The sequence below is a fragment of the Chlorocebus sabaeus genome, chromosome 27 (assembly GCF_047675955.1).
Source record: "Chlorocebus sabaeus isolate Y175 chromosome 27, mChlSab1.0.hap1, whole genome shotgun sequence".
Taxonomy (NCBI): Eukaryota; Metazoa; Chordata; class Mammalia; order Primates; family Cercopithecidae; genus Chlorocebus; species Chlorocebus sabaeus.
In genome coordinates this window covers 30,427,558-30,443,868 of record NC_132930.1, presented here as the reverse complement: position 1 = coordinate 30,443,868, position 16,311 = coordinate 30,427,558, and the positions used below count along the sequence as shown (strand labels likewise).

The 16,311-nt window shown below is 34.4% G+C and overlaps 1 protein-coding gene across 2 annotated transcripts in view; it reads left to right on the top strand.

Moving 5' to 3' along the window:
- SLIT2 (slit guidance ligand 2) overlaps positions 1-16,311 on the top strand; it is a 375,237-nt gene that overhangs the window by 256,753 nt on the left and 102,173 nt on the right. For both annotated transcript variants that reach the window (XM_008017787.3, XM_008017785.3), the window contains exons 10-14: positions 3,492-3,563; positions 4,055-4,126; positions 11,191-11,262; positions 15,427-15,570; positions 15,681-15,844. In XM_008017787.3, coding sequence (XP_008015978.3) covers positions 3,492-3,563; positions 4,055-4,126; positions 11,191-11,262; positions 15,427-15,570; positions 15,681-15,844 — 524 coding nt within the window. The remainder of the gene's footprint in view (positions 1-3,491; positions 3,564-4,054; positions 4,127-11,190; positions 11,263-15,426; positions 15,571-15,680; positions 15,845-16,311) is intronic.

Sequence of the window (16,311 nt, the reverse complement as noted above, 5' to 3'; positions counted from 1 at the left end):
GTACATGTCATTGTACAACTTTCTGTTTTACATGTAAATGCAATAGTTTGCAATGTGAAGATCAAGTCCTTGGTACATTGCAATAACAGATGATTCACACAGCATCACTCAAATGTGTCCAAAGTCTTATTTTTGCATATAAAAATATAATGCCATTTTATCATGACTTCTCTTTGTTTTATAACTTTTAGAGTATGCATTTTCAAAAAACAAAGGCCTTATTTATTGTATAATTTGGGGTTTTTTTGCCTTCAATCAGTAAAATTAGTTGTAGATTGATTACAGAAATTATCATAACATATATTTGAGTGTCATTAGAAAAATTAGTGATCATCACGAGTATTCTAGTTTGAGACTTTAAAATAATAAATGAATTTTAAAATTTCCAAGGAATATCTTCAGTTATATCAAATTATAGAATTAGTTTGGCCACATTTGTGAGCTCAGGTTATTGACATTTCAGAAGTCTCTATGCTGAATGTAGCATTATAAAAAGACTTATATTGGAGAAATTTGTTTTGAAATCTAACTGCAAAATAAGATTATTTATCAATAAAACTTTCACAAATGTATGAACATCTCTGTTTTTTGATTATCATTGAATTCCAGTCATATAGCATAATATTTTGGACAGAGTAGACATTACATATTTATAGGGTGAATGAACTAATTAATGATTATTGGTTTCTTTAGATTATTTTCAAGAACCTGAAATCATATCTATGAAAAGTAGTATATGAACTAGCTTTGCATTACTATTAAAAGAAATCTGCTAGTCACTAAGAATTATTATTTTTTCTCATCATAGCACTATGTTATTGTGAGCAAATCTTTAACACATTGAAATAATATTTAATTGGCCAGGATATGAAGTCTTCTAACCAATCAGTATTATTCCATCTGTAGCTCGTTTTCTCTGTATATTGATTGATTACATTTTAAGCTTAAAATTCTACTATAAGAATGAATAAAGGCCAAAAAGAATTTCTCTTAACTGTCAATCAAAACATTCTAATCAATAAAGTAACAGGCAAATTATTTACATATCCTTTACTCTATTTAGAGCTTTTGAAAAAAAACTCCCTTTCTTACGACCTAGATAAATAATACAGATGACAAACTCATATTTCCATCATACAGTTTATTTATTGTCTTCTGGAGTAAATCCGCCCATTAGGAGCCAAGAACCCAGTGAGCAGGGATATGTGAAAATGAATAGAATACAGTGAAATAAGAACAGAGGAGTTAAGATGGTGTCCTTGTGTATATAGGAAAAGGCACAACTCATTATACCTAAGAAAATAAGGAAAGTATTTAAAAGGAGACCATGTTTTCGCTGTCTTAAAATAACAGCATTATTGATATCAATACTAGTATAAAAGTATCACTAACATACATGTCCAATAATAAGAAAGAATTGAGGAAATAGGATACATTTCGACAATGGAATATTATGAAGGCATTAAAAGTAATGTCTTCCAAAATGTTTAATGATATAGCAATACATGTGTGATATGATGTTGGATGTAAAGACAATACACACAATTCTATTTGCAGTAATACCTCAGTTACATAAAATATGCTCAAAATTCTGTATGCAGTAATACCTCAATTATATAAAATAAATATGCAAGCAAAAAAACGCTAAAGTAAAACTCACTGATCTGAGTGTGCATTATGGATTTAGTTTTTAACCATATTTTTTTACATTTTCCAAGTACAGTAAGCACCAAGGAGATAGTCTAGAGTGTCTCATCAAAACGAAAAAAGATTGTTAGTAATATCAAATGTTACAGTGAGTTCAAGAGCAATGAAAACTGAGGAAACCCGTTGAATGGTGAAATAAAGAGGTCAGAGAATGAACCCTGATACTGTTGAAGAAAAACCGTAGCACTGTGAAAAGGGCTTTGAAATCAGAAAAGATGAAAATTTTGGCAATTTGATTTAATGTCCTAGGGATAATTTGTTTGTTTTGATTTTATTTTCATTAAATGGTGTGTGTGTGTGTGTGTGTGTGTGTGTGTGTGTGTGTCTGTGTTAAAGTATTACCAACATTCAATAAAAATGAATTAATGTATATGACACATATATGGTATGCTTTCATGATATATATTCATATTTAAATATATACACATGTATACATACATATATATATTTATAAAATATATATATGCATATATTTTTTCAAATCCAGACAGGAAAGTGGAACTCATGCTAGGTGAGCTTTATTTTCCTGTTGAAAATGAACTCTATTTTTTGGTTGAAAAACAGAGGGATTTAATATAGAGAATGGACTAAACAATTGCAGGAAGATAACAGGGAAAAAACTGCTACCACCCCAGGGCTATAAAGACAGAAGGAGCTGGTATTTTACAAAATTAGAAGGTGGCACCAGCAGAAAGTAAAATTAGGAAGGAGACGAGACCACTTCTGTAGACATCCCGTGAGACAGAGAAAGGAAGACATACCCCAGCTTCTCCTCTCCGCCATCCCTTCACCACCCTACCAGTGTCTGTCACTGGCAAATCTCACAGCAGCCTGTTGGCAAGTGAGCCTGGGATATGTGGTTCACTGGAGTCAGCTCTCTGGGACACAGAGCAGAACAGAGGCGAAGGGGATGGGAAATGATCATAACGATGTTTCTTTAGAGAGAAAGGAGGCTGAGCAGCAACATTTTTTTTGATAGACTAAAATATATACCAAAGACTTCATGAAATCTACTGATATGTGCGTTGATTCATGACTAGGTGGGTAAAATCTTGTCTTTCTCTGTTAGCAGGACCATAGAGTAGATGATATCAGAGTTATTTTCAACTCTGTGATTTTAGTATACCATAAAAATACTTCAGTTGTGCTCAAATGCACTTCGCTGCAGTGGTTTTTATGTGAAATATTCACAAAATGAATCCACAGAGCCTAGACTGTCTTACTGAAAGTATCTGTAGCATATATGGATTTATAATTTAACATTTTGCCTCATAAGAAGCTTCAAAATTAATTTTGTGAGTATAAAATTATTTTTTAACCTATAATACGCTTTCTGTAGAGGAAATAAAAGTTTTATAAAATTTAATATTCAACAGTAATTTTCTTTGTGGAAGAGGTATGATTGTATCTAAAATATGTAATAGATTTATTCAGTATTTCTACCTATTTCTCTAATTTATATTAAGGTAATTAAAATGTACTCCTAAGTTAGTTTCTTAAAGATATTATTTCTTTTGTGCAAAGTCCAGACTTAAATATTGATGCATATGTAGTACTTAAAAAATCTGAATATTTTAATTATTTTTATAATTGCCTTATTTTTAATCCCAATTTGCTTCACATTTAGGGACAGAAAAATTAAATTTAGTGCTTATTTTTCAGGAAAAAAATATATCAGTCATGAAGAACATCAATTTTACTTCTTGACATCAGTCCTGAGCTTGAATTAAACATGTCTGAAGGTTCACGTCTCCATTTAAAAGTTGAATTTTTTTTCATTGCAGACGTTTGGAACAGAACACAATCAAAGTCATCCCTCCTGGAGCTTTCTCACCATATAAAAAGCTTAGAAGAATGTGAGTGAACAATATTCTACAATATATGTAATTTTAAAAATTAGACAGGTCATGAGACCATGCAAAGAAACCTAAGTATGAGTATATTAGTGTTTGACAGCTTAAATATTAAGTGATGTGACTGATTACTAGCTCTGTAATAATATTTTAATCTTAATATCTAAACTGTGTAATTTTTAAAGGTCTCTGTAATTTAGCATATTGATTCACACAAATGTGAATGTTTATGGTCAATATATTTTGCAAATATATTCAGGTGTTCTATTGTCAAAAATAAGACATGGCATCTTATATGGAAAAATAGACAATGGTTATTTTTTTAAGTATGATTTCTTCTTTAAATTTCGGATCCTTCAGATATTAAATGTTGCACATTTTGTACATGTATTGATGAGTACAAAACCAACATTTAAAAGCCATACGTAGCTATTTCCACAGTAAATCTCACTGACATTCGATTGAATGTAACCTAACCCTATTTCTAATCTTAGCGACCTGAGCAATAATCAGATCTCTGAACTTGCACCAGATGCTTTCCAAGGACTACGCTCTCTGAATTCACTGTAAGTATTCACTGGGTCACTGAAGGAAAACAGAAACCACAGCAAAGAGTGGCTACCTTTTTTAAATTGGGGTTTAAAAATACTCTTAGGTTTTTATTGTGAATAATGAATTATTAATAATGTTAATGATTATTAATCATTACTGGATCCCATTATTTTTATGGAGGACTGCTACCCGTCACTAAAATTCACCAGTTTTTAGGGGTGTATATTTTATGGTTTGATCATTTTGCTGTTAGGAGAGCAAGAGTTAGATCCCCTTTTTGACCATTTTTTTATTTCTAAAAGAAAAAGAAAATATTTATTTTGGAAAGCATATAGCTAGTATCTGGGGACAGTATCAGTCTCCTTTGAAATGCTAGGCAAAATCTTGCTGAGAACACTTGAAGATGACCACTGAGAGGAAACCTTCACTCTTTTTCATCACCTTAATGCTATCCTAAAAGAATAAGCTTTTAATCTCTCAAAGAACAAAGATTTTAAAATATGACAGCTTTTTAATGTCAAGAGAACCTTCAGAAAGATAACTATGTAAATTAAAGAAGTTTAAATGTGTAGAGGCTGTTATTAATATTACTTCATACTTGTAAAAAAATCTTCAAAAGTCCACCAAGTAACCTTTAGATCAGATTTTAAAATTCGAAAGTGGAAGCCGGCACATTTTTGTTTTTTAAGAGCTGATACTCAGAGAAAGGTTCTTATTGATGTCAATTCCTGCCGAAATCTTTCAGATTTCAGAGGTCAGGGGTAGCCAGTGAGAATGCCGACATACACATGTGCGAGACCCAGATAAACCCCTGGAGTTTCTGGAACAACATGCTGGCACTCTTTCCAAGGGGAGAACTAGATCGAAGTGCTCATCTGGGCACATGAGTGTTCAGATTGCTATGTTAATCTGTTAAAAAAAAAAAAAAAAAAAAAAACTACAATTTTATTTTTAAAAAGGAAAATGGAAAACTGTTGCTTAAGTGGCAGTATCCACTTGGGTTCACTTTTACTTATTTTTGTCTTGGAGGGTTTTGACTAGAAGAAGCACAAGATTAAAGGAACAATTGCTGGCAGAAAATATAGAGTGTAGTCGTGTATTGCTCTCAGGCTGTACTGTCAGGTTCTAAAATAACTAGGTTCAATGTAAAACTCAGATCACCTAGTCAGATTGTCCATAAAGTACTGTTAGCACCATTCTGAACAGTAATACTATCCAGAATAAACATTGACAACCTCCCCATCATACAGAAGGACAAAAGGCAAATCAGCATATCAGTTCCTGATTCTCCACAACTTTGGTCCTCAAAGATAACCATTATATGTCAAGAAGAAGAGAAATCACTGGGAAATTCTTATTTATATCGGCTTGCTTACAGAGTTTGATATTAAGCTCTTGCCTTAATAGTGTTAATTGACACTTCTGTGGTTGTAAGAATTAAAAGAAAATATATAAAGATATTTAAAAGTAAATTATAAATAGAACAGCTTATTATAATTTGTTACTTCTCTCAATAAATTACATTATGTTTGTTGATAAGTAGGTTCCTGTAATTCATGATTATAAATTATGTAATCTAATAAACAATAAAATAGTGTGTTGTCACTCCTTTTGCTATTTGCTAACACATGTAAAATAACATGATTGCTACATTGAAATCTAAGGCCTTGTGATGAGAGCACTCACACACCCAGTTGTCTTAGAAGACCGTAGAAAAGCTTTATCTTTACTTGAGGATAAAGTAAACTGCAGTTAAGTGAGGGAGTTAAGTCACTGGGGTTTTTCCAGTTCAAAATGTAGCAATACGTGGAAGATTACAAACTGTTTACCGAAAGTAGAATACCTGCATAATACTGTAAAACAGATAAACTGGAAGAGAATCAAATAACTGAGTTATTTTAGGGAAAGCCCACGTGTTATAATACATATCATTTTCCTCGTCATGTTCAGTTTGAGTTCACTTTCCAAAGATTAAGTTATTTTCCCCTCCTTAAAATATATAACTACACATATTTGCAATAGCTCTCTTCTTCATTGATCCACAGTTAATATGTTCAAAAGAAATGTATTGGGCCCGATTATGTACCAGGCCCTAGTAGAGGGTTTAGAGATACAGAGTGACCAGAATACAAAAATCCCTGCCTCATGGAGGAGACCAATGATAAACTGGCAAATGTATAGTATACATAAAATTTACCTATATTTATAGTATTACATCTATCTGTAGATGAAAATGCTATGGATAAAAATAAAGACAGAACAAGGGATAAGGAATGCTGTGGTTGGGGGGAAGCTAAAACCTTGAATAGGGTGATCAACAAAGACTTGAAGAGTGAACTATGTAGATAGTACAGATATACAGATGAAAGGCATTCAAGACAGAGGGAACAGTTAAATACTAAGTATTAGTATGCTAGATGTTTCAAGAATTAGCAAAGAATATGCTAGATGTTTCAAGAATTAGCAAAAAATATCACTGTGACTGGAGAGTAGTGGGTGCTTGAAACTGAAGTAATGAAGAGAATGCAGTTGTAACTACAGGTCTGGGACACTATAATTAGGGTTGGGGAAGAAAGCCAGTGAAAGCTAGATTTCCAGAAAAGAACTGTGCTGGAGATCATGATACTGACCAGGAGTTAAAACTTTCCAGAAGGGAGCAAAGTACTCGGGAATATGTAGTTTACTACAAAAACCATGCAAGTACAAGGCAACACCTCTATTTAAATAAAAATTTTGCTTACAAGTTTCGCTTACACCTGATATTTTAATACCATGCCTTTCTAGAACCGTACTCAAGAATATAGACAGATTAATTTAATCACTGCATTTTCTAAATACATGAAAATATTTGAAGACGATATGATGCCAAGCACCTCTATTGCATTCTACTTAAAAAATAAAAATTTCAGCCAGGCGTGGTGGCTCACACCTGTAATCCCAGCACTTTGGGAGGCCTAGGCAGGCAGATCAGTTGAAGTGAGGAGTTCAAAACCAGCCTGGCCAACATGGTGAAACCCCATCTCTACTGAAAATACAAAACTTAGCCAAACGTGGTGGTGCACGCCTGTAATCCCAGCTACTCGGGAGGCTGAGGCACAAGAATTGCTTGAACCCAGGAGGCGGAGGTTGTAGTGAGCCAAGATTGCACCACTGCACTCCAGCCTGGGCGACAAAGTGAATCTCTGTCTCAAATAAATAAATAAATAAAAATTTCAAGTTATTTAATCGCCAAAATTGCATCTCTTAGAGACAAGTGGACTTGATTTACCTAATGTTTTTTATGTCCTCTCCTACTAAGAAATCCTATAACTTTTAATTAACATTATCATTTATTTTTATTATGTATTATGTAAAATTATAATGTTATATTAATATATTGTTACATAGTATAATATGCAATATATTAACAAAACAAAAACCAAACATTCATCATGTCATTTTATCTTCAGGGATTTTAAAATATCTTTCAATGTGACATCAACAAGGTTTTTATAATATTTAGTAATAATGTCTTAAGAATTCAGCATACTAGTGTTTTTAGCATTGTCTGTGAACAGTTTTTATTGTTTTCTGCTTATTACTTGGAAACTTCCTTCTATAGTAACAAAACGTTTTAAGTGTAGTATCAATGTAGCATACTACTAAGCGTATCACCTTTAGGACACTAGGTGGCTGTGTTCAAATCCTGGCTCTAGTACTTAATAGTTAGAGGCTGAGCCAGTTAGTAAATTCCCTGGGTGTTAGTTCTTCCATCTTTAAAATAAGGATAAAATTACTTCCCTGCTGGCTTTGTTATAGAGTAAACATCAAGAGATAATAGGTATGGCCATGGCAAATTCATCTCTTGATACAAAGCAATTTGTATGTTTCTGGATCTCAATTATTTCAGAGAATCTTTCTTTATGCCCAAGGTCCTCAGTGTATGATTTTTCTCTTTTCCCATTTTCTTCATTAGCCCTTTGTAAACTATTTTAATTCATTTACTCTCATTTCCTTATTTCTTGAACTAGCTCCCAAATTCCACAGGGGTCTACAGTGGAAGACTTGAACGCTGTACTTAGATTTCTGGCAACCTTTTCCTAAACTGCTGTTAACTCTCCTGCCCAGTATCTTGCATTTTACTACAGGTTTTCAATGAAAATTAAAAGGTAGCACCTCTGTTTTGTCCTCTGCTTTATCTTTACTGAACTCTTCTAAAAATCACTTCGAGTTATAACTTTCAAATGTATACATTTAAAAAATTTTATAAGTATAATTTCCCTGACATTTTTTTGAATAATAAAGCCTCTGCCCATGACACTTTTTTCATGATAGTCATCTTATAGGTTGCTATTTTGGACATTTTTTTTCTCTTCAGTAGGAGTTGTCTTCTGCCAGCTTTCTTTTTTGAGACAGAGGGTCACACTCTCACCCAGGCTGGAGTGCAGTGGTGCAATCTCGGCTCACTGCAACCTCTGCCTCCCAGGTTCAACCGATTCTCTTGCCTCAGCCTCCCGAGTAGCTGGGATTGCAGGTGCCTGCCACCACACCCAGCTAATTTTTTGTGTTTTTAGTAGAGACAGGGTTTCACTGTGTTGACCAGGCTGGTCTCGAACTCCTGACCTGGTGATCCGGCCGCCTTGGCCTCCCAAAGTGTTGGGACTACAGGCATGAGCCACCGCGCCTGGCCTCTGCCGGCTTTCAACAAGAGCAGGAGAGCTCAAACACTGGTCACCAGCTATTGCTGCCTCTTACTGTCCTCATGCTGAAACTCACAAGGGCTAAACTGTGTTTAACATTCTTGGCCTTCCTTATAGCAGCAAGTACAAGAACTGCCTTAAAATTTCCCTATTGTTCCAAAAGACTAGTCAAAAAAAATCTCTATCAGAGTATTTGTATGTTGTACACATATAATAGTACATATGTATATACTGTCTATGTGGTATGCCAAACATAAGTCATGTATAAACTGTAGAGAAGATACTCAATTAGTCATTCTTGGTATTTGGGTGATATTATCCACATCCCTCATGTATTGATTTTCTTTTCAGCTGATTCTACTTTTGTCTTTCAATTTCTTTAAAACATTTCTTTTCCTCCAACAGTATAGGACAAATTCTCACTGGCCTTCTCTTAGTTTATATCTTTATGTGATGATATTTCTTTCCCTCATTTTTATAGATTTTGGCCCTATTTCCTGGGCTGTCATCCAACTTCTCTATCCTGGTCTTTGGATTTTTTAATATTTTAACTTATTTTCCTTGCTGTCATTTTGATCTCATTGCTATGTAAAATACTGTACCCAGCCCTAGTCCTGCTAAACCTTTTTGGAGAAATGTCATTCCCATCACATTGAGTATTTCTTTATTATTCTCATGGTTAATACTCCATACAGCAATAATACCTATACGGATAAATTTCCTGCATCCTAGTGTAATTTTCTCCTTTTTTGCTGTTTACCCATTTTGTCTCATTACAATAGCATCTGTTACTTTTTAACATGGTCTTAAGGAAAACAATGATTTATTGGAAAAAATAATTCCACAACATAAATACGATGCATCTCCTAGCTTGTTCTCCTTTCATGCTATTTGGGCCAACCTTCAAAGCAAGAGTCTCAAGTGAACAACCTACTAAATTGTCTACCCCTTGATCCTCATGCAGGTTCTCCACAATTTGTACACATCTTTGTTCCTTTCTAAATTGCAGTGGATTCACAATATCAGACTCTTTGACTATTCAAAATTACTCTTTTGGATTTCCCTTTGAAGCCGTATCTTCTTTATCTCAGTCATATCAGTGCCTGAGACATGGGCAGATGATGGGCATTCAAAAATGACAATTGAATTGAGCACCAAACTTAGAATCTGGCTACGTTACTGGCACAATCGGTATTGCTGAGTGAATGAATTGAATGATATTGAACTGAACATCCCAAATTGGTGCCATCTTAATCTACTCATTTGTGTTTCCTAATGCCCGCTCTTCTGTTAATCTTGACCTCAAAATATATATCTATTCATGCTTTACCTTTTCTGGTTCCCTTTCTGCCTCGTTCTGGACAATATAGAATCCTCTCTTTTGTTCTTTGATTTTTAAAATGGCTTCTTTTCTAGTTGATTTACTTTTCTAAAGAAATCTACGTTTTCTACAAACAAAATTTCATGTTCTGTTTTATAGTTATATCATGGAATCTAAAGAGACGAATGGAATATCTCTTTACACTATAATAGCACCCAGCTTTATTTATTCCTTTGAGGATTTTGTTCACATTTTATAATATACCTTACCTCTCTGTGACATTTTGAAAAAGGACCAGCTTTTCTGTCACATATTCATTTCTCTTGTATTGTTATTTTCTTCCTTTTCAAAAAGAGATTATATACTGCTGCCAAACATATCAATTATTTAGATTCTCATTTCAGCTTTTTCTTTATATGTTATGGCAGCCATTTGTTTATTTCCCAAAAGAATATCTCTCTGATCTTTGAAAATAATATATGCTTATTTTAGAGATATATTAAAATACACAAAAATATGTAGATGGAAATTCAAATCACCTCTGGATGGCAAATCATCTGCCATCTAAATATGTTTCCCTTTTATTTTGTGCATATATGTATATATTTTTTAAACAAAATTAACATAATACTTTAACATGCTTCTTTTTTACTTAATGTTGTATGTATCATGAGGAGTTTTATGTCACTACATACTCTTCTATTCTTGATTCTACACTTAACATTCTTCTTTGTTATATATGGTGTGCTCTCATTACATATGAACTGTGTATGTGTGTGAGTAGAAAAACAACTTAAAAGGAAACATTTCTATGAAAAGGCAATGCAAGTGGAAATTATGTGTATATATATATATAATGTTCTTTATTTTTTTGTTTTCCAAATGTCCTACAGTAGGCATATATCTGATCTGCAATCAGGCAAAAGACATTTGTAAATGAAGTTTGTTTACTCAGCTGTAACTTTTATGATGTATTGATTGCCTACTAACTTCCTCTATGCCTGAGGAAATATGTATTAGATGAATTTGTTATGCAGGTTTGGTGTCTAATTTTTTTCATTTAAAACATTTTTTTCAGTGTCCTCTATGGAAATAAAATCACAGAACTCCCCAAAAGTTTATTTGAAGGACTGTTTTCCTTACAGCTCCTGTAAGTATTTGATTGTTTTCCATCTCTCGAGCCTAATAATATATATTAGCCAGTTTGTTATCTCATGTTTTTATGGAAGCTTTGGAAAAATTTGAGTCAAAATGATACAGTTTAACAAAATAGAAAAGATTAGTCCAGTCAAGCTAACATTCTTGATTATTTACTTGAAGACACTACTTTTTGGAATAGTCCCCAAACCATTTTCTCTACACTATCATGAATGTATGCATTCTGGCTGCTCTATCATTTAAGGCTTCTACAATCCCTGTCCTTGTGAAACATCTCTGCTTTAACTTAACCAGTAGTTGGAACCGAGAAAGATACGGTGATATACTCGATAACCTTTGTCCAAAGAATCTGCAGGAGCCACAGTGCTGCAATAACTTCCTCAAACACAGATGGTGTGCGGTGAGCTGTAACACACAGTAGTCTTCAGACTAACCTTTAGAGAGAGGATTACCTGTAAATCAAAGACCACTCTGATTAGACAATAGATACTGCTCATTTGTCTCAAAAGAAGTATTTACTATACATATTTGCAAAAAGCAGATTTAACACCATGTGTTTTAATGCATGCCCATATGAAAAGTAAAGTTGGAAGAAAATACAAATATTAAAACTTGGTAGTTAATCATCAAATGAATAGAATTCATATCATCAAACAGAGGACCTCATTTGGGGCACACACTGGCCTAGATGCTTTAGATACAAAGATAATTGTGTTGTAATTTTTTTCTTAGTAAATCTCCCTTAAAATTCTTATGTATACAATGTTATTTTCCCTCTGGAGTATATTTATTTCTTGGCATTTATTTGGTAACTATTTATTCCTAATCCCACAGTCTTCATATATATATATACACACATATATTTTATATATATTATATGTAATATATAATATAATTATATATAATATGTAATATATTATATAATTATAATATTTAATATAGTATAACTATATATAATATGTAATATGTTATATAATATATATTATATATAATTCCTGAATTAATAAACTTATGTTCTTAATTACATCCTATTATCCATGTCTTAAACTTTTTCACCATTATGCAGAAATGTATTTTATATTCCACCCCAGCACGCATGCACACAAATAAATGAAACAAAACGTTAACGAAACAATAATGAACCTTATTATATGTAGTGCTCTCCTTTCTGTTCACCCCCGCCCCAATTCTCTCTTTATTTTCTCAATGCTACATAACCCAGTAAATTTATTTTACAATAGACCAATGAGTCATGACAAATACCGATTTTGTTACTTAATGACTTTATTTGGGTTTCAAATTTTTCTAAGCTTCGCATTTCCATTATTAAATATTGTTACTAATTTGATAAAATTATCCTATTCACAGTCCAGATGTCTGTATGCATTGTAGATATAACTTGATGCTGTTACCAAGTATTGCCTACTTGTGACTCACCTCTCTGCCATTCTTCCACGTTTCCCTAGAATTACTCTCTGTGCCAGTTATTCACAATAACTCTTACTATCACAGCCCTATCTACTACCAATACATAAAATGTCACCTTCTTTTTCTTTCCATGCACACTTATTGGTGGCTGATGTAACACACATGCTAATAAAATATGGAGATCTATACAGATAAACCTTACTTCTAAAGCCATCTTTATAAAGTTTCATTTCTACACTAAGGCTCATTCTTAAGCCTGCCAGAGGGAAAGAATGACATGATTATCTCTTTACAGCTGACTGAGAACCCGGTAAAGTTAAGTGTCTCAGTTTTGGTTGGTCAGATATTAGAGAGAAGAGTCAGAGAAATAAAAGAAACAAAACAGATTGTTGCTTAATATTTATTTACTATTCCTTGGGCCACACTGAGTTAAAGTGAGTACAAACTGCATAGATGCAAGATGATGCAACACGACATCTTTCAGTTTCTTCAGGCTCCACACAATTTCATTGTCCTTGTTTGCTCTCTAACTGCTTTATTCAATTAGATTATTAATTAAAGAACAGGTCAGCATTACTCTCCTCCCAGGGAGGAGAGGTATGGAGTTAAGCAGCCCCTGTCACCCACCATTTCTTGAAGGCTTTTAAGAAAGTATTACATATACCAGAGGGAAGATGAAAACTTCAGCTCCTGACGGGGAATCAAAGAGCACAGCCAATTGAATCACCGTGAGAAAGTCATCACTTTGCATGTTGCTGATGTAGCACCTTTAAAAAAATCAAGTGAAACGGAAATACCCCATGTTAACATAGAGATCGTTTTATTGTCAAAGGAGAAAATATTTTTAGTATGTTAGATAATGAGGCATAGCCAAACCACATGACACATATTTTTTGAGCTGTTACATATTTGTTAAAAGTTCTAAGTATCAAAGCAGTGAACTAAATATAGCTAGATATAGCTTGATGCTGTATCCAGTATTGTCTACAGTTTCTCCCTCTTAAAAGGCAAGAATTTAAAAAAAATTTCTGCATCCCCATGGAGAAAAATATTCTTTCTCTCCTTATATAATAACATGCTTCAGACCATCGCCAATGGGATCTTTTCACCTCTCCGGGCCATTCACACTATGTATGTGTAAGTTATTTGGATCACATTTGATGACATTGTTTCCACTGTGAATGCAAGAGTTGAGTCCATTGCAAGTCATCTATAAAACTGTACTGTATGTGTTTCCAAAGGCATTTGGCCCAGAACCCCTTTATTTGTGACTGCTATCTCAAGTGGCCAGCAGATTATCTCCATACCAACCCTATTGAGAACAGTGGTGCCTGTTGGGGATGGAGAAAAAGAATATTATTTTTTAAAATTGTCCTTCCTGAAGAGGGAGAAACTGTCATTGGCCAAATAAGCAGGTCTGCATAAAACAGGTGACAAGACTGCATAGCATGGAATGACATTCTGAGGAACCCAGAGGGAGGAGTACTTTGTTGGATGGAAGTTGAGTTCAGAAGGTGGCTGAGGAAAGTAGAGAGCAGAGTACATGCTGAAGAATAAACCTAAGCTCACACACAGTCACATCCACAAGAATGATATTTGCCAAAGTATAATCCATAAACCACAGTTCCACAGAATATTGATATAGTGTATAGGGGGAAAAAGGGAGTTTGTGGGGAATTGTGTTAAAAAGTTAAACAGGTATTTATAATAATAAGACTACAGCCTATACTAATGTATCATGTGACTCTCCAAGAGGGTTGTAAAGTATTCACTCAACAACCAATATTTATTGAGCTCCCAGTATGTGCTGGGCAGCTGGGAAAGGAGGGGAAATGAAAGAGACATATGGATGATTTACTGTGGGGTAGGGAGGCATATAGATGACAGTCAGCAGTAACATAATAAGTTGTGTATAGCAGAAAAATATATATATACTTTAGAAAATAGAAAAAGTAGATCAAAGTAAAAGGAATTGAGAGTGCTAGGGTTTGGGAAGGGGTCAAAGACAGCCTGCATGTATTAAGGAGAGGGGTCCGGGAGGCCAGATTGAGAAGGCAATATTAGAGCAGACTTGACATCTGGGAGATGAACATTTCAGACAGAGAACAGCAGAGCCTGATGTGTTTAAAAAAGAGCAAGGAGATTAGTGATTGGAGCTGAAACAGCCAGGAGGAGAGAACTGGGAAGATTGCAGAGTTCTGAAGAGTGGACTACTGGTCAGGCTGTTGTGACAACTTAGGCTTCTGCTCAGAGCCAATTGGGAGCTGTCACGTGGTTCTGAGATAGGGGTGACATGATCTCTTCTATGTTTAGAAGGATCCCACTAGTGACTGTTTTGAGAATAGCCTGAACTACTTTTCCACAGAGTGTCTTGAGGGATTAATAGTGTCTTAGGACATTTTTATGGTGTCCTTGCCAGTGGAGGCTGGGTCTCACCCATCTTTGTGTACTATTCCACCCTTAATCTTCCAGAGGAAATGATTAATAATTTGTAGTGAATACATGTATAAGTACCCCTAGATTTAGGTTCATTTGATCACATGACTTTTGCTTTATATGGTAAAACCCCACATCTCCAACCTCTAATTCCTAAATTATTAAAGTTAAAATGTTAGTGTTGAGGTTAAAGAAATATATTTCAGGGCTAGATTCTCTTAAAAAGCACAAAATCTTGCAGGTGAGTTAGTGAGATGCTACACTTTAATTCTACAACTATTTAATCAAACAGATTATTGAATGCCAACAAGATAAACTGCCTTCGGGTAGATGCTTTTCAGGATCTCCACAACTTGAACCTTCTCTCCCTATATGACAACAAGCTTCAGACCATCGCCAAGGGGACCTTTTCACCTCTTCGGGCCATTCAAACTATGTATGTATAAGTGATTTGGATCACATTTGATGACATTGTTTCCACTCTGAAAGTAAGAGTTGAGTCCCTTGCAAGTCATCTATAAAACTGTTCTGTATGTGTTTCCAAAGGCATTTGGCCCAGAACCCGTTTATTTGTGACTGCCATCTTAAGTGGCTAGCGGATTATCTCCATACCAACCCAATTGAGACCAGTGGTGCCCGTTGCACCAGCCCCCGCCGCCTGGCAAACAAAAGAATTGGACAGATCAAAAGCAAGAAATTCCGTTGTTCAGGTAATTTCTTCACGTGTTAATTTCCCCTGTGACCAACAACAATGGTTACATGAGACCTAACAAAAGCAGCTGGCCTTCGGCTGATTAGTGAACACTGTAGAACCATATTTCTTTTTCTTCTGCCCATGAATAGCAAAATAAAGAGAACTGTAGACACAGTTCAAATAATACTTCTTCTATGTGTAACATTTTAACACTACGGAGAGCAGAAGAAGTAGGCTATTGACCAAGTTACAAAGAAGCCTAGATACCTCATAGTACCTTTCCAAAATTCAAATTTAACAAGAGCCTTTTAGCTAACTGAGAATACCTTTGAAGTATGTTAAGTCTCATGTTTGTTGTCTTGACCAACCTCAAGTAATTAACTGTATTTTCGTTTCTTCAGAAAGTGAATTGAGACTTGGTTACATGATTTGTTTGGGCTCAGAAGTCCAGGGACACCAGGAGGGACTACAGATCCCTTGCTT